This window comes from Hyperolius riggenbachi, chromosome 10 (assembly GCF_040937935.1).
Source record: "Hyperolius riggenbachi isolate aHypRig1 chromosome 10, aHypRig1.pri, whole genome shotgun sequence".
Lineage (NCBI taxonomy): Eukaryota > Metazoa > Chordata > Amphibia > Anura > Hyperoliidae > Hyperolius > Hyperolius riggenbachi.
The window spans coordinates 245,027,339-245,051,106 of NC_090655.1; the positions used below are offsets into that span (position 1 = coordinate 245,027,339).

At 43.9% G+C, this 23,768-nt stretch overlaps 1 protein-coding gene across 5 annotated transcripts in view; it reads left to right on the forward strand.

Annotated features, from left to right (window-relative positions):
• The window catches only part of LOC137535090 (oocyte zinc finger protein XlCOF6-like), a 97,947-nt gene that overhangs the window by 27,837 nt on the left and 46,342 nt on the right, over nucleotides 1-23,768 (forward strand). For 3 of the 5 annotated variants that reach the window (XM_068256882.1, XM_068256883.1, XM_068256884.1), the window contains exons 2-5: nucleotides 13,185-13,263; nucleotides 13,377-13,474; nucleotides 14,621-14,903; nucleotides 21,335-23,029. In XM_068256882.1, coding sequence (XP_068112983.1) covers nucleotides 13,185-13,263; nucleotides 13,377-13,474; nucleotides 14,621-14,903; nucleotides 21,335-23,029 — 2,155 coding nt within the window. Of the gene's footprint in view, nucleotides 1-10,375; nucleotides 10,442-13,184; nucleotides 13,264-13,376; nucleotides 13,475-14,620; nucleotides 14,904-21,334; nucleotides 23,030-23,768 lie in introns of all 5 variants that reach the window. The other 2 variants (XM_068256880.1, XM_068256881.1) reach the window with 1 other exon arrangement.

Here is a 23,768-nt window from a genome sequence, read left to right on the forward strand (position 1 = left end):
TATGTACCTGGTGTAAAACACCAGATTTTTACTGAAAGGGTTGCCGGACCAGATTTGTTGGCTTTCCCAATAAGCCATATACAAGTTGGCAAAGCTGGGGGCAAAGCCCGCCCCCATCGAAGTTCCACAGGTCTGTAAATAAAGTTTGTCCATGAAACTAAAATAATTGTGTGAAAGGGCAAATTGAAGTAGATCTAGAATGAATTGGCCTTGTGACATGGGGAGCGTGCAATCTTGAGTGAAAAAGTATTGTACAGCTTCTAAACCCTTTTCGTGGGGAATGCTGGTATAAAGTGATGCCACATCTAGTGAGGCCCAGAGATAGCTTTTTTCCCACTTGTAGTTCTGTAGCATGTCCATCACGTGTAGAGAATCCCGTGTGTATGCTTGGGAATTCAAGACCAGAGGTTGCAGAAAATAGTCTACATAGGACGACACGTTTGACAACAATCCTTCCATCCCAGCTACAATGGGTCTTCCTGGAGGTTGGGTCATACTCTTATGAATTTTAGGGATATGATAAAAATATGGAACTGAAGGGTGGGTCGGAACTAGAAACCTTTTTTCGTGTTCATTAACGATGTTATTCAGATGAGCCTTATTAACCAACTGTTGCAATTCGCTTTTGTATATGGTGGTGGGATCTATAGGGAGCTGTTGGTATGTTGATACATCTGTTAATAGTCTCAGGCCTTCTCTCAAATAGTCTACAAAATCCAACACAACGATCCCCCCCCCTCTTATCCGCCTGTCTAATGACAATTTCCTCATTATCTGAAAGGTCTTTTAGGGCTTTCTTTTCAACTGCATTCAGATTGTAATGTTTGTTAGAGGGCCCTTTCTTACACACATTCTTAAATTGCTCTAACACTACTTGATAGTAGGTGTTAACGAATTGACCCTTAGTAGTCGTAGGTGAGTGTGATGCACACCTCCAGTTGCCCAAAGGGGATGTGCCAAGGCTCAGTCCAGCAGTACTCCAGACAATACAAACTGAGGAAGAAAATTGCCGGCACCATCCAACGTAATTTTCATGCTCTTTTTATTTTTCAATTCATCACAGCAAATACATGGCGACGTTTCGAGGATAACCTCTTTATCAAGCTCTTGCTGTAAGTGAAATACATTTAACCTGACAAAACCATCTTTATATACTATCCATGGAGTGCACCTGACCAATAAACCACCGATTTCATTACCACCAATCATAATGGTCCTTGTACATAGCGGACCTGATGGGGAACTATCTTAGCTTGCTCTCATTGGTGCGTTTGAACTGGGGTCTCTCACACCCCCCTACACACCCACCTCGGATCACGCCTGCACCTCTCAGGTGTCAGCCTTCACCGCCGTCCTCCCGTCTGGCCGCCGTAGCGGACCTGACAGAGAACTAGCGTGATGACGCGTACATACCCGCACGTATGCGTAGTATGACGCGTCGGGCTGTCACTGTATGACGAGTTCTGCGGGCACGCACGCAGATTCTCGTCATATGATGTTAAAGAGATGCTGGCGCGCCCAAAGGGCGGAGACCAGGAAGTAAACAAAGCGGCATGCGGCCGGTGGCTCGCATAAGCCGCTGTGTTGCAACGCCAAATAGACGTCTTATAAACGCTACACTCTAGACATCTATCATCACTCTAACTACTATGCATATACACATACATAGCTACACTTTATAAACAGGAACCCAATTAGATATAAAATTCAATTTTTGATTGAATCAACATGCTGACAAATAAAGTTACTATAAACCGACCATACTTATACACAGGTACCTGGACATGATAATGATAATAATCGTAAAAAATCAATATGCCACCACATTAATACCAACGTACAGGCACATGCGCACAAGTATATGTCTTCCAAGGTAAAGGGAAAGGGAAATCAAGAAGCCAAACGTGCCGGTGTCTAGTGGTATCGCAGAATAGGGGAACTATAAAATCATAATATGTGTCTGGATACAATGCAGCCGTACGGGTCTACCTATAAAAATGGTATTAGATCTAATTCTCTATTGAGACCCCTCGGCTCCATTGTATCCAGAGTTTTTATCCAAAATGCCTCCCTCCACAATAGTTTTTTGATCCTATCTCCACCCCTTCTTAGAGGCATCACTTGTTCTATTACCATGAATCTCAACTGACTTGCATTATGTTTAGCCTGTACAAAGTGGTAAGCAACCGCCTGGTCTATTAGTTGTTCTCGAATCGCATGTTTATGTGAAGACAATCTTTTTTTCAACTTTTGCGTTGTTTGTCCCACATATAATAACCCACAAGGGCACTTTAAAGCATATATCACATAGGAGGAGTCACAAGTGTGACATCCTCTGATTTTATATTTCGTGCCCCGATGGGGATGAACTATTTCTTGTCCTCTAATTACGGAACTACAGTGTACACAGTTGAGGCATGGATATGTGCCTCTCCTAGTAGTCATGCATGCTGGTCGCTGCTTATCACCTGTATCGGCATGTACCAGTTGGTCTCTCAGTGTGGGTGCCTTTTTATAGGATATAAGGGGGGGGTTTCTAAAATGTTCTATTTCTGGCAGGCTGTCTGCTAGTAAATACCAATGATGTTTAATAATTTTGGCAATCGTATGACTTTGAGTATTGTATTTCGTTACAAATGGGATTCTATTGTGTATCTGTCTCCTACGTCTTTGTCCCTCACTCTGCGTCCCCACTCTGGCACATGCTTTTTGTATCACTACTGGCGGATACCCTCTTCTCATAAACTTATCCCGTATCTCCTCCATCCTCTCCACCCGTTTGCTTTCATCTTCCACTATGTTTTTTATTCTCTGAAATTGACTAATAGGGATCGACCTCCTCGTGGCCCACGGGTGGAAACTCCCATAATGCAGAAGGGAGTTCACATCCGTGGGCTTTACGTAGAGGTCGGTAACCAGGCGGTCACCCTGCCTGGTAACCATAGTATCCAAAAAACTGACCTGTTTCTCTGAACAATGTACTGTAAGTCTAATGTCTCTGCATCTAGTGGCTACTTCATCCACGAACTGTTGTAGGGTCGAATGTGACCCCGCCCACACGCAAAATATGTCGTCTATATATCGAAACCACTTTATAGCGTGTTTCTTAAAAATTTCATTCGTGTAAATAAACATCTCTTCGTAGACGCCCATATATATGTTTGCGTAGGACGGGGCCACATTCGACCCCATGGCTGTGCCCCGTATCTGCATGTAGAACTTATCTTCAAAGCGAAAGTAATTGTATTTCAACACTATCCTTAATAAGTCACAGATAAATTTTATCTGTACCGAGTCATAATCTGAAGCTGTTTCCAACATATATTGGACTGCCTCTATACCCCCATCATGTGGGATGGAGGTATAGAGGCTCTCCACATCCAGCGTCACCAATAACCAAGGGCCACTCAGACCTTCCATGTTTCTAATGATATTCAGGAACATTTGTGTATCTCGTAAATACGATTTAATACCCACAACAAATGGTCTTAATAACTGGTCTAGATATTTGGCTATAGGGGCCAGGATTGAACCAATCCCAGCCACTATGGGTCGGCCTGGCGGATTCTCTAACCTCTTATGGATTTTAGGACAGAGATAAAAAACTGGAGTTATTGGATGATCCTGTAAAAGAAAAGTTGCAAGTTTATCATCAATAGTGTTATTTGCCACTGCCGTCTGTACAACATCACTTATCAACTGCCTCGAAACGTCGCCATGTATTTGCTGTGATGAATTGAAAAATAAAAAGAGCATGAAAATTACGTTGGATGGTGCCGGCAATTTTCTTCCTCAACGAATTGACCCTTGGAATGGGAGGGGTAGAACACTGATTTGAGCCTGAAATTCGTGTGCTTGGTATTGGTGTCAGGTACATATTGCAACCAGTCATCGTCTATCCCATGTAAAGCATCATCATTCATCCTTTGTGTCAGTTGTTCATCATAAGTATCTATAGGTTCCACTGTTAGTGTCTCCACTTGGTCGTCAGACAGTGTGGTAGTGGGATGTATTCCTTCTTTTCTGGTGGCAAAAAACCTTTTAAGGGTTAGTGACCTGATGAATCTGTGCAAGTCCTTATAGAGTTGAAATTCGTCGGGCTTAGCTGAAGGAGCAAAGTTTAGCCCTTTCCTTAGCAATGTCTCTTCATCAGAAGTCAGGATATGAGACGATAAATTAAATATTTTTATAGTGGACTGTTTATTGTTGGAGATTTGACGTTTCTCCTTTCTTTTCTGGATGGCTCTTCCTCCTCTACTTCCCCTTCTACCTCTTCCAATCCTCTTTTTCTTATACTCCCTTGGGTTAGAGGGGGTCCTGACCCTAAAAAATGGTCCTGGCCTGGATCCCTGACTCCTCCTTCTGGGCTTAGGGCTCTCAAAGGGAGCCCCTTGGTGGTTAAGGACTGATCCCCCTGTGTATGGGCTCCAGATACCCCACTTCCCATCGGAACAGTATTGGTTCCTGATGTTATTGGTGGACCTGAGGTTCTTTTGGGGATAGCACCCTCCCTCTCTCCTCTCATTCTTTCCCTAAACCTCTCCAGATACCCTGATGAGGTGTAATCATTGCTCCCAGGGTACCTGTCTTTCTTGGGAATTTTATGGAGGGTACTCGGTCTGTCGGGGGCTCTCAAGGTTCTGTTTTCAGTTATAGGCTTGTTCAAGGTCCCCCTCTTTGTATGTTGATAACTCCCCCCTCTGCTATCATACTGACACTTTCTCCTGTGGGAGTCTGGGGGGTGGTCATATTTGTATGGTCGTTTCCGTGTTATACTTGGGGCATACTGTAACCTCTTAGGTGGAGTGGGTTGGTAGGAAACATTTTTGTGGGGCACTTTTAATATATCCATTGGTGCTCGATTAGGTCTTTTGTCTATAGGTTCCTTATTTGAATTTCTCGAGTGGTATTTGCCCCTAGGTGATTGATGGGCGGGCATGGGTTGGCGGTTGGGTGGTGTTGGCACCTCAGGTTTTGGTGGTCTCTCACCCACCTGACCCCACTTAAATATATTACCCTTTGCATAGTCAGTTCTGTCTCTCTCAAACTTCTTCAGTTTTTTGTTTATAAGTTCAGTTTCTAATGTGGTTGTGGCTATTTCTATTTTAGATTTCCATTCGTGGAATTCCTTCATGGTATTATACCTATTGAGATCTACCTCTATATCTGGGATGACTTTACGGACTCTAGCAAGATTCCGTTCACGTTGGACCACCACTATCTTCATCCATTTTTCGGTACATTCAATGGAAGCCTCTTTCCATATTAAATGCAAATCTGAATCCAAAAAATCATCACAAACCTTTTTGTTCCTCATTCCCCTGGGAGCAATTTGCTCCGTGATGTACTTTGAGAGAAAAGAGGAATCTATCCATTGTGTGCTCTCATATCTGCGAGCATTTTCTAATTCTCTAAATAATGAGACCATATGTGTTCTATTAGTGTGATAATCAAGGTTCTCTAGTAGAACAGGCATAGTTTTTCCTTTAGGATGTAAATCGGTGGTAATCCTGTTCAATATCTGTTTCATATTATCATGTATGTCGGATCTTAGTTTATCCCACTTTGAAGAAGTCATATTACCCAAATGGGTGACATCCATCTTGATAGTGGTGCAACGATTATCCGGTGCTGCAGAATGCTGTTCCCAAGGTCCGGGTCTAGCGGAAGGGCAGTTGTTAAGAGTTTATTAATTATTGTGTATGATATCCTTCCAAAACGGAATAATTAGAGGACATGACCAGAACATATACACGAATGATCCCCGCTCCGTATGGCACCTTCAGCATCTATCCGAAATAGACTGGTCCATCCTGTGCATACGCTCTGGTGGGAAATAAGCCATGTCTAAAAACTTAGCAAGCACGAAGATATCCTGCGCTCCAAGTTAATGCTGCACACTCAAAAGATGGCTCTCCTTAACACATTCAGCACTCCGCAGCGCTCCAACAGAGGATGATTGGCAGAAGTACTAAAAGAAGATGAAGCGCGCCATAGTGCATTAAATGTGGAGGAGATTTTATTAACAATTAAAAGTTATACTCACAGTGATAAAATCGCTTCTCAGCGGACTGCCAGCCGCTTGCCTCTGCAGTGGGGGATGACGCGCTGTGGCCAGCAGCGCGGTTTCCGATGGCTTGGAATCCGTCTCACTGGGAGGTGGGCGTCGCTGGAGTGTCAATCGGCATGTGACGTCATTACGCGTTTCGGCGCACAGCGCCTTCGTCAGATGACGTCTCACGCTTGCGGAGGGCAACATATAGTGTCGCTCCAGAGGTCGCTATGGCGACCAAAAAGCTAAAATAAACTTTATTATCCAGAGAACAACGGGGGGAGAAACATAAGGGCACGATAGCGCTGGAGGCTTATAGCAGCGCGTCATTCTCCCCGGCAGTACAAACATCATGTTAAAAGAAGATGTGTTGCATTCAGATGGTCTAGTGAACATAATTACAGTTCGATACTTTACATGAAAACATCCACATTTTGCATCAGCATATTTAAGCCAAACCAATTAATACAAAATCACCAACTGGTACAACAGTACCAAAACATAAGACAGTTTTAAGTAAAACGATTAACCCATTCGGAAGCTATAGGGAATAACATATTATAGGATTCCGAATTAGAATGGGCACAACAATAAAATCATAACCATGCTGGCAGTCCGCTGAGAAGCGATTTTATCACTCATGTTTGTGAGTATAACTTTTAATTGTTAATAAAATCTCCTCCACATTTAATGCACTATGGCGCACTTCATCTTCTTTTAGTATGTCTAAAAACTTAGTCTGCACTAGTTGATCTCTAGCCGAGATAACTGAGGTAGGGTATAATTCCAGTATTTCGTCCCAGTCGTTCCTCTCTAGATCTGTCACAATTAATTGCCATTTCCGTAAGCATGTATCTAGCCTATCATTATTCAATGTCAACAATTACAGGTACATTGCTGATAATGTTTTCGGTAAGTCTCTAGTCAGGAAAAGCTGTGCTAACTCATCAGTTTTGAGTAGAGGCGGGAATTTACCAAATTGTGAATTATAGGCGTGTCGCAGTTGGAGATAGCGGAAGAAGTGTGAGTTTGGAAGGCTAAATTGATTTTTCAGAGAATCAGATGAGAGGAGGGATTGTCCCTGTTGAATATGTGCTAGTGTTTTAATTCCATATTTTGCCCATGCCACCGGAACCGGGATAGTTTGGAAGTGTCTAAGCTTTGCATTGCCCCATAGTGGAGTGTAGGGGGATAACACGTTCTCCTCCGCCAACGGGGCCCTAGCCTCCCTGCATGCCTTCCACGTAGTCACCATAGCGTTGTGTCTGGGAAGCCCTTTGGACCTGTGTAAGGGAGGTTGGTGATTTGCTCATATGAACCTAGAATTGCTGCTTCTGTTGTAATTGCCGGGTTGTGGTCGTTTTGTGAGAACCACCACCTAACTGTTACTAATAAGGAGGCCCAGTAATACTTTTGAAAGTTAGACATTGCCAACCCACCTCTATTTTTTGGGAAGTTGTAAAACTTCTAAGGCTATACATGTTTTTTTGCCCGCCCAGATAAATCTAAGAAGTATAGAGTCTAGCTTACGAAAAAAGCGTTGGGGAAGCCATATTAGGGAGTGTCGGAAAATGTATGTAAATTTGGGCAAAAAATCATTTTTATCACATTAATATGGCCTAATAGAGTAAGTGGAAGTTTATCCCAGATTTTGCATTTGGCTTCTAGAGATTGAATTATAGGGTCAATGTTTAAAGGACTTACGAGGCCAATATAGTGAAAAAAAGTGAATTACCTCCTTAACCTTGTACGGCACGGAGGACGGCCGCTCGCTCTGGACGCGGCTGTGCGGACTGCGTGGATCGGGGAGGTTGGCCCTAGAGCTGCACAGCCGCACTCGCGGCTGTGCGGACTGCGCAGCCACGGCCAGAGCGAGCGGCCATTTTAGGAGAGGCAGGGGAGCCCGACCCGGTCGTGGGGTCGGTAGCCGTCACCGGGGGGCTGACGAGCGGGGGGACCCGGCGGATCGGCGCGGACGGCGTCCTCCGTGCCGTACAAGGTTAAGGAGGTAATTCACTTTTTTTCACTATATTGGCCTCGTAAGTCCTTTAAGGATTGGTAGGTGTCTAATGTCTTTAGTAATCTGTACCCCAAGGTATTTAAATTGTACAACCGATTGCAATAGACAAGGTGTAATACGGTTTGCCAAAGCGGGTGGATCAAGGTGAAATAGTGTTGACTTTGGCCAATTAATCTTAATGCCAGAAAGTTCCCCAAATGTATCAAAAAGCGCAAGAGCAGCAAGTAAAGAGGAGGCGGAATCTCCAAGGAACAGCAGGACATCATCCGCATATAACGAGATTTTTTCTTCCAGATTGCCTAGTTTTAATCCCTGAACAGTAGAAGTTTGTCTGATATAGGCCTCTATGGGCTCCATGGCAAGAGCAAAGAGTGCTGGTGATAGATGGCACCCCTGCCTCGTGCCCCTTCTAAGTTTAAAAGGTTTTGAAACCTTGTTCCCGGTTTTAACCTTAGCCGTTGGATTAACATACAGGAGTTGGACCCATTTTAAAAATTTAGCCCTGAATCAAAATTTGCATAATACAGCCCAAAGATAGCGCCACTCCACGAAGTCAAACGCTTTCTCCGCTTCAAGTGAGGCGATAACTCTCTGCCCTTGATTAGAATGTACAGCTTGGATGTTTGCAAATAATCTGATATTTATGTCTGTTCCCTACCGGGCATAAATCCCGATTGGTCCTGGTGGATTAGTTTGGTAATTATTTTATTTAAATGTGTGGCTAGGATTTTAGCTAATACCTTTGCATCTACATTTATCAGGGAGATAGGGCGATATAAGGAGCAAAGCACGGGGTCCCTATCAGGCTTAGGAATGACTATTATGAGCGCTTCCGACATAGAGGGAGGGAGAGCCCCACCGGCAAAGGAACATTGAAACGTGTTTGAGTTTTGGGGACAGTAGTTTATTATGCTTTTTATATAATTCTGTTGGTAGTCCGTCTAACCCAGGGGATTTTCCAGTCTGCATGGTTCCTATTGCTTCCGAAATTTCATTTAATGTTAAAGGGGTTTCTAAGGTTTGAAGGTCACTGTCTGACAAAGTAGGTAATGTAATGTCTGCAAGATACTTTTCTATGTCAGCCTCCATGTGGACCAATCTGCTTGTGTATAATTCTTTATAGAAGTGAAGGAAGGTATCATTAATTAAGAGAGGGTCAGATGTAGTTGAACCGTCGGCTAATTTTAAGGAAGGGGATAGCTATCGAAGTTGTAGGATCTCTAGAGAGGCGTGCCAACATGCTCCCGTTCCTGTCACCCTGCTCAAAAATCCTCTGCTTCTGATCTAGGAGGCACTTTTGAGTCATACAGTATTTATCCTATATAATTCTATTTCCTGCAAAGCTAATTGCCAGTTTCTATATTATAGTATTATCTGCTGTTTGTGCGAACTCCGCCTCCAGCTGCATAGCTTTCTGTTCTTTCCATTGAACTAATGCCTTCTCCTGGGATCTCACCACCCCAATGGCCTCCATATATTGGCCCCTTAGGACTGCTTTACCAGCGTCCCATTCAATTTGAGGGTAGGAGGTACCAAGATTGTGTTCCCAATATGCTCCTATTTTACGCTTAATAATATCATGAATCGTGGGATCTACAATCCAGTGGTTAGAGAGTGGCCGCAATCTATCTACAGGTATCATACCTGTAAGGTATCAGTTCTAGTGGGGCATGAGCAGATATCCCTCGGGCTAAAAAACTAGATGATTTTATCAGGGATAGAATGTCTGTTGAAGCAAGGCCAAGGTCAATTCTGGATAGGGTAGCATGAGTGGCCGAGTGACAGGAAAAGGCTTTTACTCCTGGATTCTTCCACCTCCAGACATCCGTAAGGTTACATGTATCTATCCATCTGGCAAAGTCCAGGGTATCTTTAATTTGATTGTTTGAGGGCCTGTTTCCACTACACGCAGATTCTGCATGCAGAAAACTGACTCCAATGAATGCCTATTGGCCTGTTTCCACTGAACGCAATTTTTTTGATGCAGATTTCCCATAGGCATTCATTGGAGTCAGTTTTCTGCATGCAGAATCTGCGTGTAGTGGAAACAGGCCCTGAGTCTATCTAAAGTCGGGTCATGAACCATATTAAAGTCTCCGCATAGGATAATTTTAGAGGATGTCATCTGAGTTGTCAATGTCATAATAGTATCTAGAATAGCAGGGTCCACTGGTGGGATAAATAAATATTAATCAGTATTAATTGCACCCCATTTATAGTAGCGTGTAAAATTGTATATCTACCACCAGTATCTATTTTTAGATCATGTAATTTAAAGGTAACATTTTCATGTATTAATATAGAGACCCCCGTGGAGTATGATGAGTAGGTTGAGTGATAAGCATGTGCAACCCAGGGTTTTTTTTAAGGTAAGGATTTTACTACCCAGAAGGTGGGTTTCTTGTAGCAAACATATCTGTGGTGAATGCTGCTTTAGAAAATTGAAAACTAAGGATCTTTTCATTTTGGAGCCAAGACCACGGACATTCCATGACAGAATCTTACGTGAAGACATTTGGTTTGTGAGTAATAATAGTATCGCTCAGAGAGAGGGCCAGTAATAACTTACCATTGCAGGGGACCAGAGGACTCTCGGAACAATGGCAGTTAAGAGGAGCAAAAAAGAAAAAAAGAGAAACATAAAAACACACCAGATAGATACAAATACAAATGTAAAACCTCAAACAATTCCCCATAAACTCCCACCCTACATCCTGTTTCCATACCATAACTGCAGGACGTTTTGGATCCCTAACAATACCTCAGACCAAAACAGGGTCCGGGTGTATGCTAGCACCAGTTGTAGCACAAGAGAAAAAACAAAAGAAAAAAAAACACACTAGTGGCTGTGGTCGGCGCAGCTAGAGGGACGCCACCCAACATCTCCCAGACAGTTTATAACTGGGGGTATAACTTAGTAAGAGCAGGGTACAAAACCAGGATTTTGTGTTTGTAACTATACCAACTATCTCTAGTAGTAGTCTAGAATCTGTGGAGTGCATACATAGATATAGACTGTAGTGGTAGATGCATCTTACGTTGGAAGGGGGGGGGGGGGGATAATGGGATGAGGCAAGGAATAAAGACAAAGGGGGTCAGACCGACAACCAATCCCAAGGAAGCCACACCCAGCACAGCAAGTAGTACAGTTTAACTTCCCAGTGATACAAATTACTTCATTACTTCTAGGAAAAATGTAAATTATGCTTACAGGGTGTTGGTCTAACTGTGAAGCTATATTAACAGTCAGAAGGAATGGCTTTCGTTCCTAATTAAGGAAATATCGTACAAATAAACAGGAATGACCGTAGGTTAGGAGCGCTATTATTAGAAGCCTTTAAATTACACACAGTGTATATCTATGGGAACGTATGCACAGCATATATTCAGTATTGCTAAGGAAGCATGACACCCACCTGTATAATGGGACCCAGAAGGAGTTTTGTCTACTCATCCTTAAAGATAGCTTATATATGCTTGGGAGAGAAATATAGATTGCGCTATTTCCTGACCATGAGTAGGCTTAGTATTTTATCTTTCCTTGTCCCTTCTCACATGCAGTGCCCAATCATATAAACAGTATAGGAGGTATGGGTGCCTGCCTTCAATGAAAAGGGCCAAGAGCTTTCAGGACAGGTCCCACCGTTCAGTGACAAAAGAATCATGCTTGTTAATTATAGTTTGCCAGTACAATGTTGCCCTCTAACAGGAGCATCAGCACGTGTCAACGTGAGAGGGAAGCTCCACAGAAATGTGTGCTGAGAAGAAGCAAATTTATGGGTAATCTGACAATTCTGTATGGCCTCCCTTCAGCTCTCGGTCCATTAACCTCTCCTCAGATGACACCGCATATAATAACATATCTGTATATGACATCGTCAGAGAGCCCCACGACAACGCCATGTCAACAGAAAACCCCATCAGAAATGGCTAGATATCAGTATACACAGAAATGGCTAGCTATCAGTATACACAGTGTATATATATATATATATATATATATATATACATATATATATATATATATATATATATATATATATATATATAGCAATTTTGTATGCATAGCATATATAGGAACACAAAACATGCAATGGTAATCTAGGATATTTACTAGCCACTGGGAGCTGGCAGTAGTAAGGCAGATTATATCAGCAGCAATCTTTCAAATCATCGCAAACAATTTGCATTTATATAACACTATAAGAAGTTACCATCGAATGTAGTGTCCCCATAGTACATATAGGGAGGTTTATTATAGTTTTATCTGACCTCATACCATCTCGCACACAATATCTAGTTACTGAATCGGTGTAGGAGGTAAGGAGATCTATCTGCAGTGAGAAATGACCAAGAGCTTTCAGGACAGATCCCTCCATTCAGTAGTAAAGGACATACATGTTATTTATAGTTTGCCAGTAAAATACTACCCTCTAGTGGCAACACCAGCGCATATCAATAAGAAGCAAGTTCCACAGAATTGCACATTTAGAGGGAAGTGGAATTTAGGAATAAGCTGTCAGCACCGTAAGGGCCTCCCTCCAGCTCCCAATCCGCCAAACCTCCTCACATAGAATAGTATAGTAGTGTATCTGTGCATGGCATCATCAAAGAGCCCCGTGCCAATGCCATATCAGCAGAGAGTCTCAGCAAAGTGACTAGATATTAGTATATATATGTGTATATGTGTGTGTGTGTGTATATCTATCTATATATATATATATATAATATATATATATATATATATATATATATATCAATTTTGTATGCATAGAATATGTAGGATCGAACATAAGGGCATATAGTGCTATATTATGGCTATATCCTGTAAATAAGAACTTGCAGTTGGACCTCAGCAATATTCTTGCATTGCATACGGGGCTTCTAAGAAAGTTCCTGCAGTAACAGTAGTTCTTGGTTAAGAGCTGTTGTCACCGGGGAGGCAGTGGGAATGTTAAGGGTAGTCTGTAATTTTCAATTATAACCCTGATGTGTGCGTACATATACTGTATGTAAAATATGTGTGAAGGATGAGTCTGAGTGGTGACTGTATCATTGTGTGTGTCAGGTTTATAAAGTGTCAGGATGTCACTGTCTTATTTCTCCATGCAGGAGTGGCAGCATATAGACAGATACAAGGACCTTTACAAGGACGCCATTATGGAGCATCAACTTCCCCTCATATCACCAGGTAAGAGGAGACTTTCATGTCTTGTAAGGCAGAGACCAGTATGGAGGGTCCATCTAGATCCCCCATCATCTGATAAGGAGACAATGTATTCAGTGTGTGTGCGTTTCCTACAGATGGATCCAGTAACAGAAACCAACCAGAGAGATGTACAGGTCCTCTTTATTCCCAGGATTGTTTACAGGATAATCACACCATCCCTCACTATTGTCAGGTAGGTGGAACTGAGGGTGTAATATGCTTAAAGAGAACCCGAGGCGAGGTTCTAACAATGAAATCCCCATACAGAGGCTGGGTCTGCCTAAAGAGCCTAGCCTCTGTTGCTATTTAGATTCCCCCTAAGCCCCCCTGCGCTCAGCGAGACCCCATAATTCAAAGCTGCGCTGCCGACACTGAACGTGTCAGCAGCGGCTGTATTTACCTTTGTAATGCCAGTCTCTGCTCTCCCCGCCTCCTGCATCGCTCCGGTCCCCGCCCACGTCCCTTCCCTCCGCGCTGATTGGAGGGAAGGGGCGTGGGCAGGGACCGGAGCTCTTCCGGAGGTGGGGGAGAGCGGAGACTGACTTTACAAAAGTAAACACAGCCGCACAGCGCGTCTGCGAATTATGGGGTCTCGCTGAGCGCAGAGGGGGCTTAGGGGGAATCTGAATAGCAACAGAGGCTGGGCTCTTTAGGCAGACCCAGCCTCTGTATGGGGATTTCATTGTTAGAACCTCGCCTCAGGTTCTCTTTAAGAGATTGTATGATAATATAATTTAATTATTGTTTTTGTGTTAAAGCAAACTGGTGAGTAAAATCAAATTAAAGGTTTCATACTCACCTAAGTAGTGGGAAGCCTCAGGATGGTCTAGAGGCTTCCCCGATCCTTCCTGAGCCCATTGCTGCTGCCCGGGCCCCTCTTCTTCTCTATGGATGTGCTGCCATCCAAGCAAGAGAGCAGCCATACTGTGCATGTGTGAGTGATGCCCACAACTGCTTGTTCTTGGAAGAAAAAACTGCACATGACTGGTTTTGCTGTACTGGACATGTGCAGATTGTATTCAAGCATGCTCAGTACAGCCACTCTCATACATGGGGGTGTAGCCACGAAAAAAAAATTTGAAGCACCCTGTCAAATACAAATATGTTAAGAGGGACCCTGCACTGGAGCGGAGAGCTCGTAAAGGATCGGGGAAGCCTCTGGACTATCCACACGCATCACACTGCTGTTGTAACTATCTTTTAATTTTTCCTTCACTTCAGCTATGCTGTAAAGGACTTACAAGGCCACAAAGTAAATTTATTTTTACTTACCATTTGAGTCTCTGGCCGCAGCTTAAAGTCCTTTAAAGATTTCATTCTCTGTGTTTTGTGTCTCTAGTGTGAGGAACGGATTGATGTAAAACATGAGGTTAAAGACGAAGAGACGTATGTGAGGAGTGATCAGCAGACTATGGAGGAGGGTGACATGATGGGGACAATTAAAGAGGAACAAGAGACGTATGTGAGGAGTGATCAGCAGTCTATGGAGGAGGGAGACATGATGAAAGCAATTAAAGAGGAAGAACAGGAGACATATGTGAGGGGTGATCAGCAGTCTATGGAGGAGAGTGATGTGATGTTGAATATCAAAGCAGAAAAATCATCTGTAGATATCTGCGCAGGTAAGGAATGAATGCCTTATATGTTTTATATTTTCATTGTTCATCTGTGAGTGTAAGATATATAGAGTGACTGGCAATGGTAGAATAAGCGGAGCTTCACATGAGAGCACTCTGTAAGGATATAAAATTCCTCTCACTGTCCTTTTTACTATACAGACAAACCTATGACAGGAGTCCTCATGCACAGTTTGGACTCCACCACCTCACTGTGAATCTTTTAATCTTTATGATCTTTTAATCTATAGTGATTTTATTCTTTGGGCGCCTCTGTAATAATCTCAGACTCCACCTCCTCACTGCTCAATACTCACCACAACAAGCATCTTCCCTTTACCAATGCACACCTCTTGTCCGATCCCCCCTTAAATGTGTCTGCTCTTGTGCAGCGAGTGCAATTACATTTTAGCAGCCTCAATATAATTTCATGTTCCCAACAAAGGAGGAGATGCTCTGCAGCGGATCAGTTCATCTTGGGGCGTGGCTCTTAGAGCCGAGCGCCAGAGCTCGGCGTTGTCATAGCAGCAATGCTATGGTGTGCGCCCCATGTAGCAGTAATTCGGGGCTCTAGTGGCTGCCAGACCCCGAATACATCTCCCTCCGAGTTGCAACAACAAGTACAAACAAGTGAGGAGGAGATACTGTACACCATATGAAAGGCCCATCTCCATTCCTCAGTATAACATCATAGTACCCACAAATGAGGAGGAGATACTGTATACCATATGAAAGGCCCATCTCCATTCCTCAGTATAACATCATAGCACCAACAAATGAGGAGGGGATACTGTACACCATAGGAAAGCTTTATCTCCATTCCTCAATATAACATCATAGTGCCAACAAATGAGGAGGAGATACTGTACACCATATGAAAGCTCATCTCCATTCCTCAGTGTAACATCATAGCACCAACAAATGAGGAGGAGATACTGTACTCCATATGAAAGGTCCATCTCCATTCCTCAGTATAACATCATAGCACCAACAAATGAGGAGGATATACTGTACACCATATGAAAGGCCCATCTCCATTCCTCAGTATAATTTCATAGTACCAACAAATGAGGAGGAGATACTGTACACCATATGAAAGGCCCATCTCCATTCCACAGTATAACATCATAGTACCAACAAATGAGGAGGAGATACTGTACACCATATGAAAGGTCCATCTCCATTCCTCAGTAGAACATCATAGCACCAACAAATGAGGAAGAGATATTGTACACCATATGGAAGGTCCATCTCCATTCCTCAGTATAACATCATAGCACCAACAAATGAGGAGGAGATACTGTACACCATATGAGAGGCCCATTTCCATTCCTCAGTATAACATCATAGTAGTGTTGACGGTATAAAATTCAACGGTATGATAACCGTCAAAAAAAATACCACGGTATGATGATATTATACAATTATTTGGACCCGCCCTCCCCTTACATTAAATAATGTGCCCCCCTTCACCCCAGTGTGGTGTGCCCCACATCCTCGGCATACATATAATAAAGCCGCTGAGGGATTTGGGGCACCAGGTAACACTGTAAAAAGTCTCACCCTGCTCCTGCAAAAGTCCTGGTGGCGTTAGAGATAGGTGTAGCCAGTAATAGGTGGCCGCAGCATAGGTAGCCAAGGATGGGTGTAGCCAGTAGTAGGTGGCTGCAGCATAGGTAGCCAGGAATAAGGTGTAGCCAGTGGTAGGTGGCCGCAGCATAGGTAACCAGGTAACACTATGTCTATATATAAGTCTACACCGCAACTTCTGCTCCGCTATATCTGCCTACTCCTCCTCCTTGTTGTTGGGGACATTTCACCTAACCCTGGACCCCCACCCACCCCTGCTAATCACACTGTTTGCAATAAATCAAATTTCCCTCCCTCTTACTGTAACCTTATTAATATTCCACTCCTCCCCCCTACACCCCCTCCGATCTCGGCTGCCCTCTGGAATGCCCGCTCAGTCTGCAACAAACTGCCCTTTATCCATGATCTTTTCATTTCCAATGCTTTCACATTCTTTGGGATCACTGAAACCTGGCTGACCCCTTCTGACACAGTCTCACCTGCCGCCCTCTCCTATGGAGGTTTCTACTTTAGCCACACTCCTAGAAGTGGGAATAAACATGGTGGTGGTGTGGGCATTCTCCTCTCAGACAAATGCTCCTTCAAGCCTCTCACTCCTATTCCTTCTCTCTCCCTGCCATCCTTTGAAGTCCATACAGTCCGACTATACTCTCCCTCGCACCTCCAAATTGCAGTTATTTACCGCCCTCCAGGCCCTGCTTCTGTTTTCTTAGATCATTTCTCTGCCTGGCTTCTCCAGTTCCTATCCTCTGACATCCCTACCATCATCATGGGTGATTTTAACATTCCTATTGACACAGATAACACTGTCTCCAAAAAAACTTCTATCACTCAGTTCCTCCTATGGCTTGTCTCAGTGGTCCTCTACCTCAACCCACACTGATGGCCATACGCTTGACCTCATATTCACTCGTCTATGTTCTGTCACTGACTTTACTAATAATCCACTACCACTCTCTGACCATAACCTACTTCGCTTCTCTCTCTCCTCCTCTTTTCCTACCACCCTGGCACAAGCACGCTCACATACTCGAAGAAACTATCGCAATCTAGACATGCAATCCGTCTCTGATGCCCTGGCACCTCTCCTCACACAATCCTTCACTGACCCAGACTCAGCTGCTATACACTACAACAGCTCCATTACAAAATCATGGATGACTTCACCCTCCTCGTCAATGCCCGCCCTCACCGTGTCTGTTGCCAACCCTGGATGACCAAAACCACTAAACAGTTAAAAAGATGCTCTAGAGCAGCTGAACGGCGCTGGAGGAAAAGTAACACAAGTGAGGACTTCATCTCATATAAGTTGCCTTGAACAACTTCAGAAATGCACTCTCTGTGGCAAAAAAGTCCTATTTTTCTTCCCTAATATCCACCCATTTACACAATCCAAAACGCTTGTTCAGCACCTTCAACTCCGTTCTCCATCCCCCTCCTCCTCCTCCTTCATCTTGCTTATCAGCTGAAGAATTTGCAACATACTTCACTGATAAAATTGACAAAATCAGAAGTGAATTTTCCACGCAGCCCTCAAATCCCACCTCCACACCTCTCATTGACTGTTCTCTAACTGCCTTCTCTCCACTCTCTGAACACTCTCTCTCCTCTGTAATTGCCAAAGCTAATCTAACCACCTGTTCTTTGGATCCTATTCCCTCCCATTTCATTCCGCAGCAATCCTCATCTCTCTTGCCTGCACTAACAATGCTATTTAACCTGTCCCTCTCTACTGGCATCTTTCCGTCCCCATTCAAAAAAGCTGTTGTGACACCACTACTTAAAAAACCTTCTCTAGAGCCTACCACACTTGCCAACTACCGCCCAGTGTCACTTCTCCCATTTGCATCCAAACTACTTGAATGCCATGTACATGCAGAATTAAGCCATTATTTATCTGTTAACTCCCTACTTGATCAGTTCCAGTCTGGTTTTCGCTCTAACCACTCCACGGAAACAGCCCTTACCAAAATGGCCAATGACCTTCTTACAGCCAAATCCAAAGGTCAATTTTCCATACTCATCCTTCTTGACCTGTCATCAGCATTTGATACTGTCGACCACACCTTACTCCTACAAATACTTTCAAATGTAGGAATAAAGGGCATTGCTCTCACATGGTTATCTTCCTACCTCTCTGGAAGGTCCTTCACAGTCTCCTACTTAGATTAAATCTCTTCTCCTCATGCTTTGTCTGTCGGGGTTCCCCAAGGCTCTGTCTTTGGTCCCCTCCTCTTTTCCATCTACATGCACGGTCTTGGTGATTTCATCAACTCATTCGGGTTTCAATACCACCTCTATGCAGACGATACACAACTGTACCTCTCGGCCCAAGACCTTAACTCCCTCCTTAAACGTGTTCCTGACTGCTTGTCTGCTATATCCTCCTTCATGTCCTCTCGCTTCCTAAAACTTAATATGAGTAAAACAGAACTAATAATTTTTCCACCGTCTCTGTCCACCTCCCTGCCTGAAGTAACAATAAATGTTAATAACACTCTCATAACTTCAGTTCCCAAAGCTCGGTGCTTGGGGGTGATAATCGACTCATCTCTCTCTTTTATTCCTCATGTTCACTCCATAACCAGCTCCTGCCATCTCCAACTCAAAAACATATCTCGCATCCGTCCTTTTCTCACTCAAGACACAACTAAAATGTTAATACATGCTCTTATAATTTCTCGTCTGGACTACTGCAACATACTACTCTTTGGACTACCTTCTAACAGACTGGCCCCGCTCCAGTCGGTACTGAACTCAGCTGCTCGTCTCATTCATCTTTCTTCTCGATCTTCCTCTGCTGACCCTCTTTGTCAAGCTCTTCACTGGCTGCCAATTAGCCAGAGGATCCAGTTCAAACTCCTAACCCTAACCTACAAAGCTCTCCACAATCTCTCTCCCCGGTACATATCCTCACTAATTTCCAGATACAAACCCAATCGCAATCTCAGATCGGCACATGATCTTCTGTTGTCCTCCTCTAGAATCAACTCCTCACATTCACGTTTACAAGACTTCGCACGCGCTTCACCCCTCCTCTGGAATGCCCTCCCACAACACATCCGTCACTCGCCAACCTTTGTTACCTTTAAACGCTCTCTAAAAACACACTTGTTCCGACAAGCATATGCGCTACCTTAGGCCACTTCCCTTTGTCCTAAGACCAAATTGCACGCCTACTAGGTATCCTAAAACACACAGCCTCTATATATTTGCTGCATACTACCCCTCCTCCTCCCCCCCCCCCCCATTCCCTTTAGATTGTAAGCTCGCGAGGGCAGGGCTCTCTCCCCCTTTTTGTGTCTTGGTAACCATTATACATTTTATTTATCCTGTTAATTTTATCACTGTCATTACCAATTCTATAATTTGTATTTTGTATCATTCTTTGTATTTTGTCACTAATTATGTATCTTGTATATTAGTGTACACCATTGTCTGTATTATTATGTACCCCATGTTTGTTTCTTACTTTGTACAGCGCCACGGAATATGTTGGCGCTTTATAAATCAATAATAATAATAGGTGTAGCCATTAGTAGGTTGCCAGGGATAGGCGTAGCCAGTAGTAGGTGGCCGCAGCATAGGTAGCCAGGGATAGGTGTAGCTAGTAGTAGGTGGCCACAGCGTAGGTAGCCAGGGATAGGTGTAGCCAGTAGTAGGTGGCCGCAGCATAGGTAGCCAGGGATAAGAGTAGCCAGTAGTAGGTGGCCGAAGCATAGGTAGCCAGGGATAGGTTTAGCCTGGATAGGTAGCCTCAGCATAGGTAGCCAGGGATAGGTGTAGCCAGTAGTAGGTGGCCGAAGTATAGGTAGCCAGGGATAGATGTAGCCAGTAGTAGGTGGCCACAGCATAGGTAGCCAGGAATAGGTGTTGCCAGCAGTAGGTGGCCGCAGCATAGGTAGCCAGGGATAGGTGTAGCCAAGATAGGTGGCCGCAGCATAGGTAGCTAGAGATAGGTGTCACCAGTGGTAAGTGGCCGCAGAATAGGTAGCCAGAGAAAAGTGTAGGCAGGATATGTGGCCCCAGCATGGGTAGCCAGGATAGGTGGCCACAGCATAGGTAGCCAGGGATAGGTGTAGGAAGGATAGGTAGCCAGTGATAGGTGTAGGCAAGATAGGTGCCCGCAGTATAGAGAGACGGGGGGATCGCAGCGGCAGGGGTACAAATACTTACTTGCCGGGGTCCTGCACACTGTACTGGCTCCATTCCTCTTCCTGTTCTTGTGTCTCATCTCCTGGATCAGGTGAGACTATTCTTGAAGCACCTCCACTGCCACTGCTCTGTTATTAGAGATTGCAGGGAGGGATGGGAACCGTAGCTGAGGAAGGGAAGGCAAGAAGACAGCCACCCCCCCATCCCCCCCCCCCTCACATCCACTACGCTGACCTTACTGTAAACTGAGAGTTAATGGTGGGAATTTTAGGAGCAAAAAAAAAATGTAGTTTATAGTCGAGTATGTACAGTAACTGCTAGGTCACTTTAGACTCCTCTGATCACTAGGTCTGCTATGAGTGTGTATTATACTGCATAGTCAGTGTGTCTGGTGCAATAAATGTGCAGAGAAAGCCTTTGAAGCTTATCTGTATGTGGTATTTATGGCATTTGGGTGAGGTCTGGTGTTTGGAATATACAGAGGTCTCGGCTTTCTCCATTTAAAGGGAATCTCTAGACTCCGGCCTGGTGTGTGTAAGTTAGAGGAGCTCTGTCAGACTCAGTTATGCATGTCAGCCATGACAGAGGGAGTCATTACTTATGTGCAGTTTGGGGCCACTCAGAACTTTGCCTTGTTATGTAGTGAGGCCTCTGACATCAGCAGGTAACATGTACTTTCACTCTTCTCCCAGCAGGTGGAGACAATATTGGGAACAGGTCAGAGGGACACCTTCTTGTTCCTGCTCCTTGTAATGTAGAAGATAATGGCGTCACACGGATTCCTCCAGGAATTGTCACCATTATGGGGAATATAGTTTTCACGATTATCCCTGCAGCTAACTCTGCAAATCTCTCCAATCATCAGGAAGCTTCTGGAGGGTTGCACCCTGTTAGCCCAAATATCCCTCCAGGTGTGCACACTGCTGGCAGAGCGAATGATTGGGGTAATTCTCAGGAATCTTCCAGTACAGCAGATACTGTAACAGGTGAAGGCAACAAGAAACATTCATGTCTGTTTTGTGATAAATGTTTTATTTCTTATCGGGACTTTGTTAAGCACCAAAGTATTCACAAAGAGCTGCAGCCTTTTTCATGTTCTGAGTGTGGGAAACGTTTCCATCGTCATAAATTACTTCGTCGACACCAGAGAAGCCATGGAGAACACTGGCCTTATTCGTGTTCAGAATGTGGCAAAAAATTATCTTCTAATGCAGTGCTCCAGGTTCACTTGAGAACTCACACTGGAGAGAGTCCTTATTTATGTTCAGAGTGTGGAAAAAATTTCGCTTGTAATGCACACCTTCAAGTTCACCTGAAAACCCACACTGGGGAGCATCCTTATTCATGTTTAGAATGTGGCAAACATTTTTCTTCTATTTCACAGGTTAAGTCTCACCAGAGAACACACACAGGAGAGCGTCCTTATTCATGTTCAGAATGTGGGAAAAAATTCTCTTCTAAAACAAGCCTTCAGATTCACCTGAGAACTCACACAGGAGAGTGTCCTTATCCATGTTCAGAGTGTGGGAAAAAATTCTCTTCAAAAAAACCCCTTCAGATTCACCTGAGAACTCACACAGGAGAGCGTCCTTATCCATGTTCAGAGTGTGGAAAAAAATTCTCTTCAAAAAAACCACTTCAGATTCACCTGAGAACTCACACAGGAGAGCGTCCTTATTCATGTTCAGAGTGTGGGAAAAAATTCTCTTCAAAAAAAACCCTTCAGATTCACCTGAGAACTCACACAGGAGAGCGTCCTTATCCATGTTCAGAGTGTGGAAAAAAATTCTCTTCAAAAAAACCACTTCAGATTCACCTGAGAACTCACACAGGAGAGCGTCCTTATTCATGTTCAGAATGTGGGAAAAAATTCTCTTCAATAAAAACCCTTCAGATTCACCTGAGAACACACACAGGAGAGCGTCCTTATTCATGTTCAGAGTGTGGGAAAAAATTCTCTTCAAAAAAAACCCTTCAGATTCACCTGAGAACTCACACTGGAGAGTGTCCTTATTCATGTTCAGAGTGTGAGAAAAAATTCTCTAGAAGCTCAAGTCTTTGGACACACCAGAGGACTCACACAGGAGAGCGTCCTTACTCATGTTCAGAGTGTGGGAAAAAATTCTCTTCAAAAAATAACCTTCAGATTCACCTGAGAACTCACACAGGAGAGTGTCCTTACTCATGTTCAGAGTGTGGGAAAAAATTCTCTTCAAAAAATAACCTTCAGATTCACCTGAGAACTCACACAGGAGAGTGTCCTTATTCATGTTCAGAGTGTGGGAAAAATTTTTCTTGTAACTCAAGGCTTCAGACGCACCAGAGGACTCACACAGGAGAGCGTCCTTACTCATGTTCAGAGTGTAGGAAATGTTTTACTCAGAAAGGTACTCTAGTTTCACATTATAAGTCACACTCCCAGTGACATTTATGGAGGCATTTCTCAGGATTGATGTGGACACTTAAATCTACCTTTAAATGACCATGATAGGAAAATTTTAAATGTTTTGAGCTCCCCACAGGAGGAAGTCTCACAGCAGACCTATAAAACCTTCTATATACTTTGTGTGACCAGTATGCCTAGTAAGAAATGTCAGCTAGCAGCTCCTCTTGTCTCCCTAGGATCAGCATTGTACAGTGGGTGATGGCTCTCTACTGCTGTCTCCTCCCTCAGTTAGCTGCTCCAGCAGTCAGCGGTCACTGCTTTCCTGCACAGCTTTCCCCTCAGAGCAGACAGTATGGCACAAATCACACACATCTGCATGTTACTTCTGCTGTCACACAGGCTGCAAACTCTGCACAAATCCCCAAGAGAAATTACTTTAGTGTGTGCCCAAATGTGACTCTCCTCTTTTACAAAAACTTTAGGAGAGCTGGCTGTATGGAGAGTCAGTGTCAGAGTTCCCCATTGTGCTGCAGAGGGAGGCACTACTCTGCTGTGTGATGTGATGAGTCAGAGTCTTATAAAGCCACACAGAGAGGAGCCGTGTATGTGGCTGATCCTGGGAGCTGACAGCTGCTGAGAGCTCACATTTCCAGGCACATTTCTCACACACAGCGCACTGAAGGGGTTATTAGCTTTCTTTTTATCATATATATTCCCAACTATAAGCCGATCCCTTGTAT